A 20,218-nucleotide genomic window follows, 5' to 3' on the forward strand; every position below is an offset into this window, starting at 1 on the left:
TCTCTGGCCTTACAGTACCTTTAACCTTTTTTATATTCCACCAACACAGTTCAGTATTGATTTATATCTCACACTCGATTGTCTCTTCAGACGTTTGAAAATTTTACAGAAGAAAAAATAAAACATGCTTTACCAAAAAATGGAAATTATGTAAAGTAGCTGTTTTTTATAAAATGAGGACTGTCTACTTGCTGCAAATGGGTCAAAAAGTAAGTCAGTTATCAACACAATTTGAACTTCAAGTGTTCAAACACCCCACTGAGAAGTAAAGTGCAAACACTGAGCACATCAGCTCTGGCTGGTTCACAAAGACTGATGGAGCAGAAGATGCTGATATGTTTAGTTTCTAAACTTTTGACTGTCTGTGATGTGTGTTATTGCAAAGGCAGACCGCCCCGAAAAACACAAAGTCCTACCACTGTGTAAGGAGGACACGCAGTAGGCCTCCATGTTGTCTTGTCGAGTGAGGAGGGGGAGGGTTTGGGGGGGGGAGGGTGGGGAGGGGTATAGTCGTTTATGTAGTGGACAAAAACCCATTGCATGTGGCTATTGATATTTCAACTCCTGTCAGTACATCCTCGAAAAAATATGTACTTAATCGTGTACACTTTTTTTGAATGGTTGAGTATTTCCAAATGAGGTCTATCATGAAATAAATATTTCTCTTTTGGTTTAAATTGAGCTTGAATCATTTTGAATTTTGACTTTTGAATGTTTCATTACAAATAAAAAAACCCTCCCAAAATCCAGAAAACAGTTAATTTCAGTGTGTAGTTAAAGATGAGAATAAGAACTTCTAGAATAAAGTCTTAAAAGTCTGTCATAATGTTTTCTTTATATGTGTGTGTGTACATATATACATATATATATATATGTGTGTGTATATATATATATATATATATGTATATAATAGATATAGCAACAAACGGAAGATTAACTTCTTTACAGAAAGTGACATTAACCTGCTTGTTGAATGAACAATGATATGGCCTACATTATCTAATTATAAAAGAAGAAAACTTCTTATGTGACTAACCTAATTAAGTTGAACAGTGTTATAAAACCGTCACACTGCACAGCTTTGAATTCAGTTAATTAAACCATGCAAGACTCTCGCTGTTCTATATTTACTGTTTCAAGTGTCCAGGCTGTCTTTAAGCTTCTATTCAAACATTACAGTGAGAGCTAAATGCCTCTCAGGTCAGCTCTGTGGCTGATTGTCACACTGCGTATCCGTACTTGCTGTCATATTCCACTGGTGTGTATTTAATCGGTGTGTGTCCATGGCTGTTAGTGGAGGGAGTGTGTATGCGTCCGTCATCCAAACAGCCCACCTCCGCCCCAACCACCTGACAGTAAGTCACCTGTGGGTGCTGACTGGCACTCCGGCTCGTACGGCGACTGACAGGGCGGCTCTCAGGAGGCGGAACATCCTCCCTGTTTGATGTCAGAGCAGAACAGAGAGAGAGAAAAACAACAGTCAGAGGATTTTACTGCCCTGACAATTATTTAAGTTCAGTTATTTGAGTTCAGACAGGAGGCACTTGATTCATTCCAGGGTACGATGGCTTAAACGGCAACTGAAGCAGATGAGTTTATAGACTGAGCTTTTACAGTATGAGGAAATGTAAAACTCATTTATGGTGCTTTGGAGTACATCTGTATTGACTGTAATAGACATTTTATCCAAACAGGCTCAGTTCTCACTAATTATTATTGTTTAGTCTGTAAAATGTCACTAAATAGTGAACAAAGTCAATCACAATTTCCCAAGGTGATGTCTTTGAAAACTGTTCAAAGAGGCTCAATTTACAATGATATAAAACAGAGAAAGACACAAAATTATCACATTTGAGAAGTTGCAGAATGCAAATGTTTGGCATGTTTCTTGATTAATTTTCTTATGAATAACTTACAGATAAATGAAGCTGCTGTTATTTCTGATAGATAACTGAGGATGTGTGCTTCTGTTATCACTGAGTGTGCTGAAGTTACAGTTGTTTTGGTTGCCTTTTGTGAGCTTGTATCCATATTTACCACAGTTGATATAGAGTATTTACGTAAAGTGAAATAATGCTGCGGTGTAGGTGAAGAGCATAAATCTTTGTTGTCTTTGCCTATTTTGAGGTTCTTCCCCAGAGGGCCTACTCTCACTGAGACCCTTCTCTCACTGCTTCTACTCTACTGACAGATAAAATTCACTCTGGTGCTGCTTTCAACCAGCAAACACCGACAAGAAGCATACAGTACAATCTTCCCTCGTCAACACCGCTGCCAACATGCAAGCTTAGACGCTACTTTGCATTCTTCATTTATGTAACTTTGCTGTACCAGCTGGGATCTGCTCATCTGTCAAAGAAAACAGCTGCACACTTTATCAACTTTGGCATTCTGTGCTCCTGTGGAGGCCAAGAACTCAGATTTTTGCTGGTAAAGGGAATAAATTTGCTTTTGTTAAGCTGAAATGGGAAATGATGTCTGAAATCTCTGGGGCCATGATTCTTCTTGTGTGTCTGTGTGTGTGTGTGTTGCAATAGAACCAGACAGAACTAGTGTGAACCAGCCTCTGTACACACCAAAAACAATATATCAAATTAAATGCCAATTAAGAATCTAATTTTAGGGCATTTTCTCAGTTATTTTGTTCTGCCAGTGAAGTTATTTTTATCTTTTTCACATGAGTTTCTTCTGAAAACAATTAACACACAAAGTGAACTGCAAGTCTTTTCATTGGCTTCATAGTGAATTTAATTGTTGATTAATTTGCATCTTGGTAGTTTGTTATCACAAAGAAAGGTTTTGAAAATAACTACAGTATGTGTGAAACATTTCCCACTCTGCTTCTGGAATGATTGTAAAATCTATCCACTATCCCTGTGGTTTGTGCTTTCATTATTATTTCTTTAGAACTGCTTAAATGAATATTTCATATTGGCAATGGATCAAATTACTAATGTGGAAGTTGTAGCTCATAGTGACCTACAGCCATTATCACCTGACAGTTCCCCCTCAGCTCTATGAAGCTTTGTAGTGTCTTTCAGCTCATTATTTTAGTTTTACGTCCTGCAACTTTACTGTCTTGGTTCAGTCTCAAAGCAGCTATTAGCCAATGAACTAGTAGCAGCTAAAGAGCCACATATCTCCCTCAGGAGTTGGTGGAGACCAAATCAGAGCTGAAAGTAAGTATATGTTAGATACGACTCCACATGAATGCAAATATATGCTTGTTTCCACTGCGCCTGAGTGGTTAAAAAAAGGCAAACAGTCTTTGCAGGTTTTACATAAGCTACGGTCCTCTTAACTCCAAATTCACACATTGACATCAAATCTACACCAACTTCAACATCTGTTACCACGTCACTGTCCCCGCCAGCTGTTCAGTCAGCAGCACAGCTGGTGATCAGAGTTGGTGTGATTGTTATATTTGAATAAATGGAAATGTATCTTTTCTGTGAGATGGATAAGTGATGGACATCAAAAACGCTTCATTGACGGTTGACATTGACATTTAGTGTTCATATTTGCAGTGTTTCAGTGTTGATGCAGAGTTGGAGTCTTATTTTTCTAACTGTGTTTAAATATTTTTTAAGATGCAGAGGATACAGTACTTGAACTAATTTGATACTCTGCATGACTCATCTCTGAATATCCCCCCCCCCCCCCCCCCCCCCCCCCCCATCAAGCTGCAGTGTTTACTCTTTACCTTGAACAGTCTTTTAAATGAAAGATGTGAGAGGAAGTATTGTTGTCATGGGTCATGGCTCAGATGATTGCTGCTTTGTCAACTCTTTCCTGTGAGCTTTTCTTTACAATGCCATGCTCATGTGAATAGAGTTGAAACCCTGTATGTCACAAATACGGAGAAGGTTGTGTCACAATTGTGACTTGGAGTGCTTCTCTGTCTCTTGTACACAACACTGTCCTCCCACTGCTCCCGTTTCAATGTCTACTTTGAAAAATGTGTTGGCTGTTTTCAACTTTATTTGAGTCACAACTCAAGAATTTTTGAGGAGACTCTGTTCATTAACAAAAGGACAAAATCCTCTCACAGAGATGTCAGGATGGGAGGTCAGCTGCAGAACATCGCCCCTGGAGCAGCTCAGCATTCTGCATCCTGCTCACCGATTCACATCATCTGCTAATCGAGTAAAAAGAGCCTAAAGCAGGTCCTTTTGTTTCAGGCACACTGTCCTACGCTGCCCTTGTCAACTAGTTTGCACTGTTCCAAAGCAGGAGAGGAGCCTCAATACAAGGAGCCCAAATACAATGTAAAACATTTACAAAATCATAAGAATATTCTTACAAAAACATAGAAGTTGCTACTTGATATTATTCATGGCATGTCTCATTAACCTACCATTGTTACATATTTATTTACCAGTATTGCTCAGCTTGATGTCATAACTATAAAAACTAAAGATAGATAAGTGGGTGTGAGTTTCCCCAACCCTGTGAGGGTGGTGTTTGACACCATCTGTTGTTATGAATATTATGTACCACACTGAGTTGTAGTTATGTGGTTCTATCTTTCAAGGGCAAACACTTCTGTAATCATTGTTTGCCAACAAACAGAACACGATGCTGACTAACTGTTTATAAGAGATCTGCAGTGTGTCCAGTGTTAACCCTGACCTTTAGACCATGAACCCTGACAAGCAATTTATTACAGCATTGAAATTGTATTCTTTTCCTGATATTTTTGGGCTATTTTTCTCTTTGGATGTGTTTTTAAATATTAATGCATCTCCCTCCTTTACATAAAGCACTCTGACTTGCCTCTGTATTTGAAGGCTGCTTTACTTTGTTGTGCCATAAAGAATAGTTGAGTTTTACTGAATATGATGGTTTTGATGACATTGACTGACCCTTTCTTTAAGCCACTTCATATATATGTATATTTAGATATGGAATCTATTGATCTCCATGATTATATTCTGAGAGGTATGTCACATTAGCAGGTGGCCTTGAGTGAGATTGAAATGCATTCATTAAACGGTTTCTTTTCATAAAAGCCTACATATATATTCACATGGCAGAGGGCAAACTGTCCTGTTCAGTTCAAATGAATATTAAAATAAATCGCGCTAGAGAGGAAAAAAAAACGAATCACACAAGTGAAAAGACAAATTGTCATTTATGTAACTGTGCTAGATCTTCCTCCTGCAATATAAACACACTGTATGTGTGGTAACAGAACAGTTGTGTTTAGCCTCTACTATTTGGGGATTTAAACATTTTCTCTGCGGCTAAAGCTTTGATATTTGCTCAGATTTGTGCATGCCAGGATTCAGAGTGGGATCATTTGAACTGTTGTTTTGAACTTGTGCAGTAGTGTCTATGAAGGGCAGAGTTTGAACACCAAAACTGACTATTTGTTCTAATATATGATTCATTTCTACCCTGAGAGTGTTTATACTATAATAATAACTTGGCTTTTTGAGTCTTGTTCACTATGTCAATGCATATTTCCACAACAATATTATCAGATATTCATGTGCTGTCATTTTCTTTCTATGGTTTGAACTCAGAGGAATTCTAAACTTAGGGCTTGTTATAAAAGGAGCTGAATGTCACACAGAGATGCTTTATTTACATTTGTGCAAAGGCAATAACAATAATATTATAAGAATGTAATTATGTGTGCTCAGCTAGGAGGGAAGTTTCAACATAGGGTTTTATTACATACCCATAACTTTAAAGTAAAGAGACAGTGAAGGACCCCACATGAGTGTCTCCTCTGCTCATCACTCCTTTTTTTATGTTATTGGTTTTGGGTAAAATTTCCAACCATTTTCACCATGTATCATGAAGGTATTGGTAAAGTTTAGCATCTAACACAGAACATTCTTATACAACATACTGTATATACTGTATGTATGTACTGTACGCTGAAGAAAAGAGAGTTTAAAGACGTATATAAGTGGAGCATGGTGATGCAGATATACAGAGAGGTGGCACTGGTATGTACTGAAAATTGAATATAGAATTAAAATGACTGGATATTTAGTATTTGTAGCAATGAAGGTACTAATGTTATAGAGGAATTTTTGAAATGAGTAGTCACTTTCTGGTGTGGTTCTAAGATTTAATCAAACTGTATATTAATGTTGCGACTCTAAGACTAGAACACCCAAGAGTGTTTGTTGACACTAGAGAGCCTCTCATATATCTAGCTCTAAAGAAAGAGGGAAAAGATCAAGTAGAAGAAAGAGTTGGTAACTTTTAATGAATCCTACTCGCAGCCTTTCAGACGAAGCAGACAGCAGGACTGAGGTTATTTATAATGTCAGCCGTTATATTCGCATCGATTTACCTGAAGAAGATCAGGTATATCCTGATTTGTTTGTTCCTGCACTGGTGTTTATGTATGTATACATACACATGGAGAAATTAAATTCATAATGTTTGATGAGCCTAAAAAATATATATATAGTCTGTATTTATGTTGTATTTACATATTTTTTTCCTGATTTTAATTAAAGTCTGGTACTTTGTTTCTATTCTTATCTGAATAGCTTTGATGTGTGTTGTTTTATATCTTGTAATACACATTTAACAATTGCTTCATTGTCTTTTGAAGTTTGTTTTTTTTGTCGTCATGTTTTTGATGTCTGTTCTCACTTGTCTGTTTCTTTTTTTTTTTTTTTTTAATGTTGTGCATTGTGGATCCAAAAGCAAAGTTTCTGACTCGTACCTGTTTGGAAATTGTCATATGAATAAATGCTTTTATTATCAGTAAAATGTGCAGCTGTAAAAATCTGTACAAATGTACAGAATATGTGTTTTGTCTAAATGCATATAATGAAGTGTAAAGCTGATGTAAACACTAACAGAGGCAGAAGTTTTGTACTCAGGGGACATTTTGGTGATAAATGAGGGCTGGAGAAACTTCACAGACATTATATGTGGTTTTATTTCCCTCCCTGCAGCAGCTCATTGAAGCTGCCACTGCCTTTAAGTCTGCCCTGCTGTCTCTCAGGGCTGCAGTACAGTACCTGATTTCATTGGAGAACTCCTTCTCATAGCGACGTCTGTTGCTCAACTTCCAGTAAATAACCCCGATGAAGACCAGCAGGATGAAGATGAGGAGCAGGGAACCCACAGTGGTGCCAACTATCACCGCCGCTCTGTTTGGAGCTGGAAAATCAGTATGAATAACAAGGAATTATTCTGTCAGAAGCTCTGCGGCAGAAAAGAACAAAGTGTAAAGAATCCATTAATGATACTGCATCATTCTTATTGTCTGGGGTTGTGGTTTATGACCTTTTTTGGTTTGTGACCCTTAAAAGTGAAATGACACAACACCTCATTAAAGGTTGCATCATCGTTGCTCATTGGAAATCATATATCTCCAAAATGTCAACTTTTCATGGAATAAGAACAACAGCTGTGTAATTAAGATTCATCACAGTGCAGTTTCAACAATTCGATGAGTTTTATAGATTTTTTTTTGTTTTGTTTTTTGCCTAAGATGTATAATGAGAAATGTCTGAACCCATGAAAAAGGATTTAACCCTTCAGTTTACTTGAAAACCAAAGGGCCTATAGCCGTCTAATTATCCAATATTTTGAAAAAAAAAAATATCTTTTTGTTCTATAATATCTAGTAAATCATCTTGCTAACCCTTTTGGGAGGCTCCTGAGCCTCAGGTTTAAAACCTCAGGGGGCGGTTTCACAAAGATATTGTAGACAAACTCAGAACTAAGAGCCATGTTTCCATGGTAACAATCAGTGGCACCACATTACTAAGAAAAAAAGAAAAGAAGGAAAAAAGAGGAAAACATTGTTTAGAATCTCTGGTTTGTTAGCCATACTCTGGAAAAAGCAATAACGAGGGAAAGAGTTTCAGAGTCTGCAGTAACCCTTGAAAATCCACAACAGTGAAGACACTGAGCTCTCCGTCTCTGAGTGACAGTTAGTAGAAGTACTGAGGCCTGCTACATTTAGAGGCCACAGCATCTCAGCTCTGCTACAGCTCTGATTGAAATGAGATTTTATGCTATGAGATGTTTTTGTATTGTTACGCTCTTTGCTGAATTTTACCAGTTAAAAGTCTTGTAATTGTGTCAGTCGACCATGTTTTCAGCTTGAAAAAAAATCTTAATTTACCCAGAATACATGGCAAATTAGTCTTCCTTAAGATAGTCAAGAACTAGACAGCTTTGTAGATATTATGAATTTAAACTGAAGTCTGACTATTTGATCTAAGCCATAGTCAAAGTCTATCTTCGTGAAGCCAGACGGTTTAGGATAGCACCCGACACTTGAACTGAACATGACTGATTTTCTTCCTCAAGCCAAACATCTGAGCACTGAGACTGGAAGCTATGAACTCAACTTGATGTAAGACTGGGGTCTGCTCCACAGATCATGAGTCACACCAAGACAAACTCATTTTATGGATCCATACAATTCAGAGTGCTTGTCTGAGTCTAAACCAAGAGATGATTTATTCCATAATGGTATGAATGTACTCCCTACTGGTGCTGTCACAGTCAGCTGATTCATTCCCTGTGAGACAGCTTTGGTACTCCTCCTGGTTTCTGCCTTGTTCAAAGGTCTTACATGGAACTTTCTCATTTAAGGGAATGTCTGCATTTCCTTTAAAGTACAGTCATGGTTCTCTTTACATTTTTACACTATGCCAACTACATAAATGTGATCTGATGGTTTTAATCAGCCCATTTATTTAAAGTTATTAAGGATCCAAATGAGGAATTTAGACGTGTTCCTATTACTGTTGAAAAACAAGGCAGCAGAATAATTTCAGGATTACTCATGAGTGTTGTTTGTGTGAGAAGTGGAATAGTGTCAGAGTCAGCGACAGGAAGTCAGGGACGGCTAGAAATGTTTTGTTCTTTGTGAGTAAAGTGATTTCTTGCCACTGACTGCCCTGTGCGAGAGAAGTGGAGCAATGAGGAAATCTTGGCACAACAGTAAAGGGAGGAGACTTAAGAGGATGAGATCTGGGTCTTTTCATGATTGCATGTGTGCGTCATGTGAGATGTTTGTGAACAGAGGCATTCTGTGTGAGGGTGTATTCCCTTACGTTTGTTCGCTTTCAGGTTGATCCTGCAGTGCTCGGTTCCAACAGCATTGTTCACCTCACAAAGGTAGATTCCTGCAAAGCTCTGCGAGTGGTTGCTGATTTTCAGCTCCCCAGTCGCTGCATCTGAGAGAACACACACACACACACACACACACACACAGATTAACACATGCGGTGCAGTCTGTGCATTAAGGGAGGTAAAATGAAGACATCAGATAGGGATGCTAGGTGGTAGAATAACTCAACTGACACATACTTTAGGCTGACACATTTTCACTGAAAATATCAAGATATGTTTTTAAAAACAGATCAATCATTATGTCTGCATGCAGCCCGAACCTGTTGTGTTTCCTGCTGCAAGAGGACACTAATCAATGCAGCTTACATTAACAATTTAGAGAACAACTCAGAATACGCTGTTATAATGAATGAAAAGACACAAGAGTTCCCTAAGTAGAAAAGAAACACACAAGGTGCTGCAAATTGTATGTTCTTCCAAATTTAAATTGGTTTCATATTATTTTAATAATGAGAATAAATTCCTTGTTCTCATGAAATAAAAATAAAAAACAACATGCACATTCAAAAATAAAAGGGTGTTCACTGAGTTTTGCTCACACAGCAAATACATACTACAGTAACACCCATTCTCATCCACCAGCCCACCATCCCAATACACACACACACACACACACACACACACACACACACACTCTCTCTCTCTTTGATCTGTAGTAGCATCGTGACGTCAGCAGAGGTCAGACTTACTCTGTGTGGCTGCAGCAGGGATGGGGCCTGCACTTTCTCTCCTCCACATGTATTTTAAGGGAGTGGAGCCTTTTGCAGACTTGCAGTGCAGAGACAGAGCCTCGCCGACCAGCTCCCCTCCCTCCACCCAGCACTTAGGCACAGACGGCTTCGCTGAAATCATACAGACAAATGATAATTTCCCGCTGCCACTTCCATTCTATTTCTAGAAAAACGGTATGGCGTCATAGCCGTGGGATGAAATGGGGAGACCCACTTTGATTCAGGCTTTAATGACACAGATTCACACCATATTGATGGGGTCATAGCAATGATTTGATGCATTTTATTATCAAAAGGAATCCTATGAGACATAAAAAATATCTTTTATGAGTTAGAAAAAAGTCATGCCTTCACTACACATTATAAACATATATCTAACTCTACATGTATCTACATGAAAAGGTTGAAACAAACAAATACTGCCTTGTTTTGAAGAGGTGAAAGAGGGCAAATTGGGGGCACTTAAGAAGAGATCAATTGAATTACACGATACTCGTAGAGAAAAGACCTGAGGCTCGTTTCAATCACAACATTTCACACATTTAAATGTATTCTTCTCAATTCACACGATAAAAAAGGGATACAAAGAAATCAGTGCATTCATTGCTTCATCTGTTTTCTAAAGCCCTTATCCACCTCTGGATCTTACAGAGAACCTGATCTATGAAATGACTTGTTGACTCTCAGGACTGACTGTGTTGCTGTCAGAATGAAAACAGCCCAAGGCTTTCTATTGATATGCGAGGCTTTACTACTGATATTATCTAACAAGCTACTAGTTTCCATCAAGGGAGAAGCGATTTCATCTGATACAGCTTTTATACCAAGATGGGTGTTACGAGTCAATATGAGAGTATAAAGACCTGAGAGATACTTTAGGTTAGTTAAAGTTTCTCCATAGACGATGCAAAACAAAGGCATCCATTGATTAAAAATCTGTTTAAGCAATTTAATGAATTATTAAACAAGCTCCTGAAGTCTAGACTTCCAACACTGGACATCTGAATGTTGCTTGTACATAATGGTGGAATAACCCAGGCTGAGCTAGATGCAGGGGCACTGGTCTGAGGATGTTATTTATGGACATAGTTGGTCAGATTAGAGTGTTCCAGTAATTTTAAAACAGAAATATATAATATGAAGGTAAAATCTACATTATTAGGTAAATTAAACAAGTAATCATATGTGTCCACATAATTTCCTTCACAGAATAACAGAGTTTTCATAGATCAGATTTAATGGGAAATGTATGATTACTGTGAAAATGTGGTGCTTGTTATTTAGTGGTTTGTTTCTTCCTTTTATTTCTTCTCAGATTCAGGCTCTGGTTGTGAAAATAACTCAGTTGTTTTAGGCATTACTTGTAATTCTTGACACTGTTTATGGTCCAAGCTGGTCTATATAAGAGGAACTTATGAAGCAAAACTGAAAAATGAAATGTTGTTGGCTTAGCAGTGCTTTCAGGTTTTTAAGAAGGACATGTACACTACTGGCATGTAGTACTGCATCTTTTGTTAACCTAAGTAACATCAAATGAAAAATGTATGACAATGTATTCCATTCTTCTGATTTAGCATCCACAAGGTTCCTGTAGGAGGTTTTTGAAACTGGGCCGATTATTTGCTCAAACATGAAACATCTTTGTGAGAGCTTATTTGATATAATATCCAGATTTAAAATCATGATAAATTGAACTGCCAATGTGGAGACTCTCCTCCTCCACAGTTACTGCTCACAATAACAAAATGAGTTGGACTAGAATCAAGTAAATTACTTTAACCCTCTGGCAAATTTTAAGACTGAATACACTGACAAATGGTCTTTAGTGAATGTCACACTGAGTTTGTTTTCAATCATCATCAACCTCTCAGTCTGTATCTATACAAAGTCATCTTCCCTCAGTTAGTTTAGTTGTTCCTAATGGTCAGTTTTGTGACCACACTTAATCTCTGTTCAAGACACCTTTACTGTTTGTTTCGTCAACAGATGAAGCAAACTGTGTTAATCTACTGATGAAGACTGTGACATGCTGTTAAAAGTTCTAGTAAATACCCTTGATTTAAGATTTCTTGATTGAACTATGTACATTTTGACTCTACAACAGTAAATGGAGGGGAATGGTAAAAAATGAGTTGTTTTTGTGATGTGTTGCTCCAAGGAGTAAAAATGATTATTCTATTTCAATTTAAATGGCTTCAGTATTAGAGAAAATTGTGCAGCTGAACTGAATTTGGGGAGCTTCATCTCATTAAATAAAGACTTTGTTCTTTGACAGAATGAAACCTGACTGGTAAAAGCCTTTCATAACAGAAGATACTGAGAAAGCCATTATCTAAGTTCTCACTGACATCCACACAGACTATGGAATTGTTGTGGTAATGTTGTTGTAGTCTTAAGGGATAACAGTGTGCCTGACAGCAGGCAACTTGAAATTTGCTTTGTGGTACATAGAAAGTGTAATGCAAACTGGCATGTGACAAGTCAAATACACATCCCAAAATGTTAAAAGTAAACACGTGAAGATACCTCTCTCGCTAAACAATGTTGTAGTATTCCATGGTGATGGATATAAATAATGAAGCCAGGTGACATGTGTTAACCCCAGCATGCAACCCAATGCCTGATCTTACCCATTACCACCAGTGACACCTTTCGCATGTCCACTCCAGGTGATTTCTTCACTTTACACTGATAGGTAGCGCTATGAGCAGGTGTCAGCAGAGCAATTGAGAGCGAAGCATCACCCAGGGAGGGGTCAGGAGCAGCAAAGCTGATCCCATTTACAAGTGCATGGTTACCATGGACATATTTAGTGCCGCTGGAATAAGACATGAGCTGATGGAAAACAAAATATAAGTTTCACAAATCAACAAGTGACACTGAATAACACTTTTAATTGATGTTAACACATTTAAGCTACAATATTCAAATTTCCCCATTAAATGATTTGGCTGGTGATTTTATATATTTATTCTTACTGTCAACAAACCTGATATGCAGAGTCGAACCAACAATGAACTCATCCTAATTACAAGTATTGCGTGTGTATCCAAAGTCTGACATGTTGTATTCCTTTCTGCTGTAAAACTCTAATGTTGTCCAAACACTATTAAAAACAGGTCAGTGAGCCACACTGCTGCACTGAGTGATATGTTCCTTCGTCCCTGATGACAGTGATTACCGTAGCTTGTTTAGAAAAGGCTCCAAAGAGTGAAAACAGCGATATGATACAGTAATAACCCTTAAGAGAGAGGTTCTTAGTAACACTTATGCTAGCTTGTTGTGCTACATAACACAACCTCTTGCATCCTCCCATTGCTTCTTCTGAACAATTTGATGTTAGCAGACATATTGCCTTAATTCCTCCTTTTAGGGAGAGTGAGATGGATTCGTACTTTAATGCTTTTGAATGCATTGCTGCAACTTTGAGGTGTTGTGTTGAGCTTGGTCCTGCAGTGTAAACTGATGGGGAAAGCCCAGGAAGTGTGCTCAAGTTTGTCCATTGAAGAGACTTTGGATTATGACGTGGTGAAAGCTACAGTTTTGCCTGCCTATGAACTAGTTCCTGAGGAATAGAGACAGAGCTTGATGCGTCATACTCTGAAAACCACTGGAGGGGAAACTATCAGCGCCATAACATGCAACCGGGGGCTGAAACACTTACAAGTGAAGAGGTGACAAGGAGGCACCTTCACTCAATATAAAGTCAATGGAGAGCAACAAATTGTTATTGACAAAAGTTCAGTTCATGTGAAAAGCTGCCAACCAAAGCTATGGTGCAAGAGAGAAAATTATCTTGTTTGATAAGTGGTGCACAGGAAGCAAAGTGTTAAACTTTCCACAACTTTGTGAATTGATTTTGTTAGAAGGGTTCAAAAAATATCTGCCAGAGAAAATTGTTGTCCATTTGAACGAACTGAAAGTGGACTATTTGTCTAAAGCTGCTGTGCTTGGGGATGAATTTGTTTTGACGAATCGAGTTGTTTTTACCTCTGTGCGCTGTGAAAATACACAGTCTTCCAGTTTGGAAAGAAACTCTAAATTGTCACTTGAAAGTTCACGCCACACTAATCCTGTTTCCTCTGAAAGCTGTGAATGTTTTTACTGCCATGAAACAGGACATATCAGTGTCCCTTGTCCTGTTTTCCAAAAGAAAGAGGGAATTAGGAGTTCAACAAGCCCAAAAGGTGTTAGTTTTGTTCAGTCTGTTCCTGTTTTGCCAACTCCTGAAACTTCCAGCTCTGATAAGTCTGTGATAAGAGTTACTGGCCTTTCATTTTACAGGGCTCTGTCTCTCTGTCAGGGGAGAAAAAAGATCAGGTACCGATCATTATTTTGCACAACACACGAGCTGATTTTGAGTGTGTTGCCTTTTTCCCAAGACTGAGTGTTTTGAGAGCTCCTTTGCACACAGTTTTTCTGTGCTCTCTGCTTGTATTTGTATTGAAACGCCCGTCACTGATTCTAGTGTTTCTGCTCCCACTGCTGTCAGATTACCCTCTGTGTTTCCTACCTGTGTTGTTATGTGCGCACAAACGTGTTAAATCTGTGATGTAGTGGATTTGTCTGATTCGTTCCTGTTCTCTGCAGATAAGGTCCTGAAAAACCAGGACAGGAAGTGTGTTACTGCTAATTTGTAACCTGCTGAAGCTAACCTGTCTTTTGTGGTTGATAGGGTTGAGTTTATCCAAGGGCAGCGAATTGACCAAACTCAGACAAAGAAAGTCCCTATATCTACAGCACTGATGTAAGATGTATAAATGTGTAATTGGTATCCTCACTCATCTGGAGATCCAGGTTGGAATTCATTTCAACAAGTTGTGCCTCAGAAATTTCACCTTCAAGTCCTTAGCCTTGCCCATGATAATTTTCCTGGTAATTTAGGAATAAAAAACACGTATTGCCGCATCTTGCATTATTTCTTCTAGCCAGTTTTAAAAGCTGATGTGATCAAAGTAATGCCGTTCTTGCCATAACTGTCAGGTCAGTGGCAAGCCAAACCAGGTTATTTCTCCCGCTCTATTGCAACCAATTCCAGTGATAGGGGAACCCTCTGAACACATAATATTTGATTGTATTTGTCCGCTCCCAAAAACAAAATCAGGACACCAGTATCTGTTGACCTTTATGTGCGCAGCCACACGTTACCCTGAAACTGTTCCATTACGCATGCTCAAGGCCAAAGCCATTGTGAAAAGCCTTGTGAACTTCTCCACTTTTAGGTTACTCAAATCCATTCAGAAAGACCAAGGTTCCAATTTCATATCAAAACTCTTTGCCAAACTCATAGCCTCAATATGGCTAAAATACAAAAAATCCAGCAGTCCCAAGGCCCACTTGAAGTCCATGTTGAGGAAATACTGTCTTGAGTCAGAAAATGAGCGGGATGAGGGGTTACCAGAGAATGTGTGCAGGAATCCACAGGTTTCAGCCCCGCAGAGTTAGTGTTTGGTCATTCTGACTCTTCTAGTCCCAGACAGATTGTCATAAATTATGTGAGCTCTTTTAGAGAGCAGCACCCTTTCTTCATTGCAGAAAAAGATGAAAAAGAAATTTGACAAAAAGTCCCTGAGGAGAAATTTCCAAGTCGGTGTTAAAGTTTGGGCTCTCTTTCCAACCCTATGAAGGGGGAAAAAATCGAGTGGAAATGTGTTGTCAGTACCCGTAATCATAAGAGAAAGTCCCCTATGTGTCACATTAATATGTTAAAGCCATATGTCATTCGTGATGTTGACACAGTTTCCTTGTTGTCTACTGTGTCCTCTGTTGTGCAAGTTACTCCCTCTCAGGTCAACAGTGCATCAACACCTTATCGTCTCAAAAACTCTGAAATTCTGAAAGATTTAAGATCCTATTTACATCGTTTGGATAATTCAGCTTGGGAAGATGTGATTTGTTTGATCTATAACAACCTCCCTCTGTTTTCAGACACTCCGTTCTGCACAACTGTTCTCTCCCATGACATCGATGTTGACATCCCCTGATTTAACAGCATGCTTTACCATGTTAATCCTGCTAAATGTGCTTTGCTCCAGCAGGAGGTCACCTATCTTTTGGAAAATGGTTTAGCTGTCCCCAGCTCCAGCGTGTGGAGTTCTCCATGTCTGCTTGTGCCCAAACCTGATAAAACTCCACATTTTTGCACTGATTTCCAAAAAGTAAATGGAGTCACAAAAGCTGATTCCTATCCTCCGCCCCGAATGGTGGACTGTGTGGACAGGATTCGTTCAGCTGAAGTAATCACCAAACTTGACCTTTTAAAGGGGTATTAGCAAGTCCCTTTAACTCCCTGTGCATCAGATATGTCTGCCGTTGTCTCCCTGAACCACTTTTTACAGTATACAGTCATGCCATTTTGTCTCAGAAATGCACGTGCTACTCTCCAAAGCCTAATGCACATAGTCATAGCCGGTATAAAAAACTGTGAGGCTTACCTCAGTGACATTGTGGCATAATAAGCACCTGTTCTTAGCACATTAAAACACTACGTCATTTTCCAAAGACAAAAACAAGCATCTTTCATTTTGAATCTGGCCCAATGTGATTTTGGTAAAGCCACTGTGACTTATTTGGGAAAACAAGTGGGCCAGACTTAAGTGTGCCCGCTCACTGCAAAAATCCAAGCCATCCTCGGTTATCCCATGCCTCAAACCAGACATGAGCTCTGCCATTTCTTGAGAATAGCTGGCTACTATCATAGCTTCTGCAGAAAATGTTTTTGCTCCCCTCACAAGTTTAACTAGTGCCAGTAAAACCGTTGCTTGGTCACCTGCCTGCCACACTTTTGAGTCTGCTAAAGCTTTTCTCTGCAGCACACCAGGCCTTGAAGCCCCTGACTTTGTGCATCCCTTTAAGGTTGAGATGGATGCCAGTACTAGTGGTATCCGCTGCAGGAGGATGAGCAGGGCATTGATCACCCAGTTTGCTACTTAAAAAAGTTCAGTAAACAACAGGTAAAATACAGCACCACTGAACAACAAGCCCTCTCCCTGCTGCTTGCTGCCCTTTGCTGTGTTCACTGATCACAACCTGTTTGTTATTTTGGCCCGAATGCATAACTCCAACCAGACACTCATGCGGTGGTTGTTGCTCATGCAAGACTTTAATTTAGAGATCTGTCACAAAAAAGGTTCAGTAAATGTGTTGGCTGATGTACTCTCTTGTCTTTCTTCCTGTTCCTAATGATTAAACATTAGGGGGGAAGTGTTTGATTTTTAGGAAGGGGGGTGTTACGGCCCTGGCTGTTTTTCAAATTTCTGTGTAGTTTTTCTCCTGTGTTTTGTGTGATTGTGTTTGTTTGAGAGTGTGTGATCTGTTCCTGCAGGGATATTTGAGTGTGACTTCTGGGTGTCTCCATCTTCATCATCCAACCCCCCTAGACTGACGTAACAAGCCTTTTCTAAACAAGCTACGGTACCCGCTATCTCCAGGGACGAAGGAACATGTCACCCAGTGCAGCAGTGTGGCTCACTGACGTGTTTTTAATGGGTTTTGGAGAATGGAGCTCTACAGCAAAGAGTAATACGATATATCAGGCTTTGGATACACACACACAATACTTGTAAGCAGAATGAGTTCATTGTTGGTTTGGCTCTGCACATGAGATTTGTTGACAATAAGAAAATAGAAAATTGCTAGCCAAATCCTTTAAAATTGAATCAAATGACTTAAAGTGATGTGAAAGGGGTTCCTCACAGTGATCAACCCACTGAGAAATACCACCAATCATGGAGCTCTATGGAACCTTTTACCCTCTTTTACCCTCTTGTTTTGGTTTTACAGCACATTTACTGTCTGTCTCCTTATTCTCATCAACCTTGTTTCTAGCACCAAGAGGAAACTGTTTTCACAAACAAGCTCTGATCAAACCACTGTGCGCTACCTGCTCAGCACCAAACAGCAGACAGGCAGACGTTAGTGACTAGCTGGTGAACAGAGTGGAGCATCTGGCAGTAAAGAACTGGATATTTTTCAGTTAGTTGGGTCTAAACCAGGGGAAGAAAGCTGAATGCTGGACTGATAGACACATGATCCCAAATGAATGCTAATGCTGTTTTCTCTTATCAGGATGATAATGATTCTGTTTCCATGACAACTTTATAGTGTGATAATATGTAAAGGCTGTGTGTCCATCAGCTTGTTTTAAGTTCCCTTGCTCTCTAGTGGCATAAAATTGATTAAGGCAGCTTTAAGTTTGCAGTGGATAAATATTTAGATTAATTTAGAATAGAGAGCTGGTGCTGTTAAAGTGTTCAATTTGCACACAAACCAATTATCTGGACTGGTCACTTGTCTGGAGCAGCACATACTGGACCTGCTCAATCCTTATATTGACTGTGATAAAATGCCTGCTGCCTACGGGCAGAGATGGAGAGAAAAACATCCTTCCAAGTCTCCAACACTAATGACTTGTTTAATTTAAATGGCAAATGGGATAAACAACTAATTCCTGTGAAATTAAAAAGGTGATAGGAGTTCATCCACACTCCAGTCTCCTGGCATGAATTCTGATGTTGAGGCGCAAGCACATCACATGAGGTTAATAGTTTGAAAAGAGGTGTGAAATCTGAATCGAGTAGATATTTTGAAGATGCCGTTCCTGTCATTATGACTCCTGTCATGAGACTAAGGTTGTATTATGGTTTCTAACCTTAATTATGACCTAACTGTGCTTTGAATCCTAATTAGCTCAGATATGGTGGAGATGTTGAAGTGGAACTGTTTAATTTTGCATGTCTGTAACTTACAAATGATTTCCTAAAAGTTTCCTGGAAAGAACTATGTAATTTGGCACTAATTTCGGGGGAAATGGAGACAAAACTCAATTGTTATAGTATTTATAGTATTTATAGTATTATTTGCACCCCTCTAATTCTGTTTCTTACCATTTGATCTTTCTGCGTGGTGTCTGGACTGACCACAGACCATTCGATGTCAAGTTCTCCGGTGTCTAAAGGGCTCAGTGTGTAACTGCAGTCCAAAGTCACACTCTCCCCCTCGGCCTTCTGGATGGTCTGCGGGCCTGTGGATGTCACCTGCACCGCTTGCGTCCAATTGAATTCTTCAGAAATTAAGACAAGTCTTAAAATTAAATACAGACACATATTAGCTGTTTCTTAATACTGGTTTTCATGCACACAGTTGTATGGGGGGTATATTTGATAGTGACTCAAATTCTCTTCTTAAAGGAGGTGTGAAAGCAACAAAAACATGACTTTCATTAAGAGTTATTTAAGACTAATTTTATATTGTACTTACAATAAAAAAAGCTTAATAAGCAGCACAAGAAAATAAGTAGAATTCGAAGTCGACTATGTATATAACTCTAAAAATAAATCTACACAGCTTTTTTTTTCTTCCACAAGGTCGAGGGAAACTAACCCCATGAAGTGGGAGTTCAATGAAAGACATATTTGCCTGATTCAGTTTGGACAATAGAGACATACACACACAAACACACACACACAAAGCCTTTTCCATTAAAGTTTGTTTTCCTATTGTTTACTTTTCAAAAGTAGATACAAGTGCACAAATAATAAGAAAGTTGGAATTCAGATGTATGTGGCCAAATGGAAATATCAATAAATAGTTCTGCCCATTCAAGGATTCAAGTGTTTAGTTTTAGAGGAACTGTACAGTATATCAAAGTATAACAATTGTAAATTGAAAGGCAATTGTGTATTTATTCCAGTGATCTTATTCCAGATGATACATATCTATATTAATGCACTTGAAAATAAATCATAATTTAAAATAATAATCTTCAACTATATTAATAACTTAATAAGTATATCAATAACTAAATTTCAATTGTATATTGAGATTCACAACTCAGTCTCTTAAGATCCACACTAAAAAATAAACAAAAAACACTTCAGCTCAAATCCCTAGAACATTAGGGAACCAGCAGTCATCTGGAGGCATAATCTAAAAGCCTGATTGGACAGACACTGAGTGCCATGGTAACACATGAGGAAGCTTACACCAGAGGCCTACAGCTTAGCAGTATTCAACAGAGACAACACATGAAAGTCTCAATGATAATTTCACATTTCACACTTCATGAAATACAGTTACTGGATAATACAGGGTGACATCACTGTATCTGTAGGTGTGCTTGCATTCTCATGTGTTCGTATTCTTACCTGTGCTCAAGAGACTTGCAGTGCATAACAAGAACAAAGACAACCATGGCGGGCAGAGAGTTGACCTCAAACGACTGCAGAACATAGTGGTCCTGTTTAACATCAAATCATTAAGACCAAGTGGTAAAAATGACTGATTATAACAATTAGAGAGTACACTTACTTTTCATAGATAATATAATGTATGTAAAATTAGATACAATTATTTTTTTT

General features: G+C 38.6%; 1 protein-coding gene across 1 annotated transcript; it reads right to left on the bottom strand.

The window, feature by feature from the left end:
• Positions 1 to 1,220: 1,220 nt before the first annotated feature.
• vsig8a (V-set and immunoglobulin domain containing 8a) lies at positions 1,221 to 20,090 on the bottom strand. Its single transcript, XM_067575270.1, has 7 exons — positions 20,006 to 20,090; positions 18,746 to 18,921; positions 12,491 to 12,695; positions 9,819 to 9,971; positions 9,051 to 9,173; positions 6,996 to 7,137; positions 1,221 to 1,437 (listed from the first exon to the last, which is right to left on the bottom strand). Exons 1-7 carry the CDS (start codon positions 20,088 to 20,090, stop codon positions 1,221 to 1,223), a joined length of 1,101 nt encoding a protein of 366 aa, XP_067431371.1.
• Positions 20,091 to 20,218: the final 128 nt, after the last annotated feature.

This window comes from Thunnus thynnus, chromosome 19 (genome assembly GCF_963924715.1).
Source record: "Thunnus thynnus chromosome 19, fThuThy2.1, whole genome shotgun sequence".
Classification (NCBI taxonomy): Eukaryota; Metazoa; Chordata; class Actinopteri; order Scombriformes; family Scombridae; genus Thunnus; species Thunnus thynnus.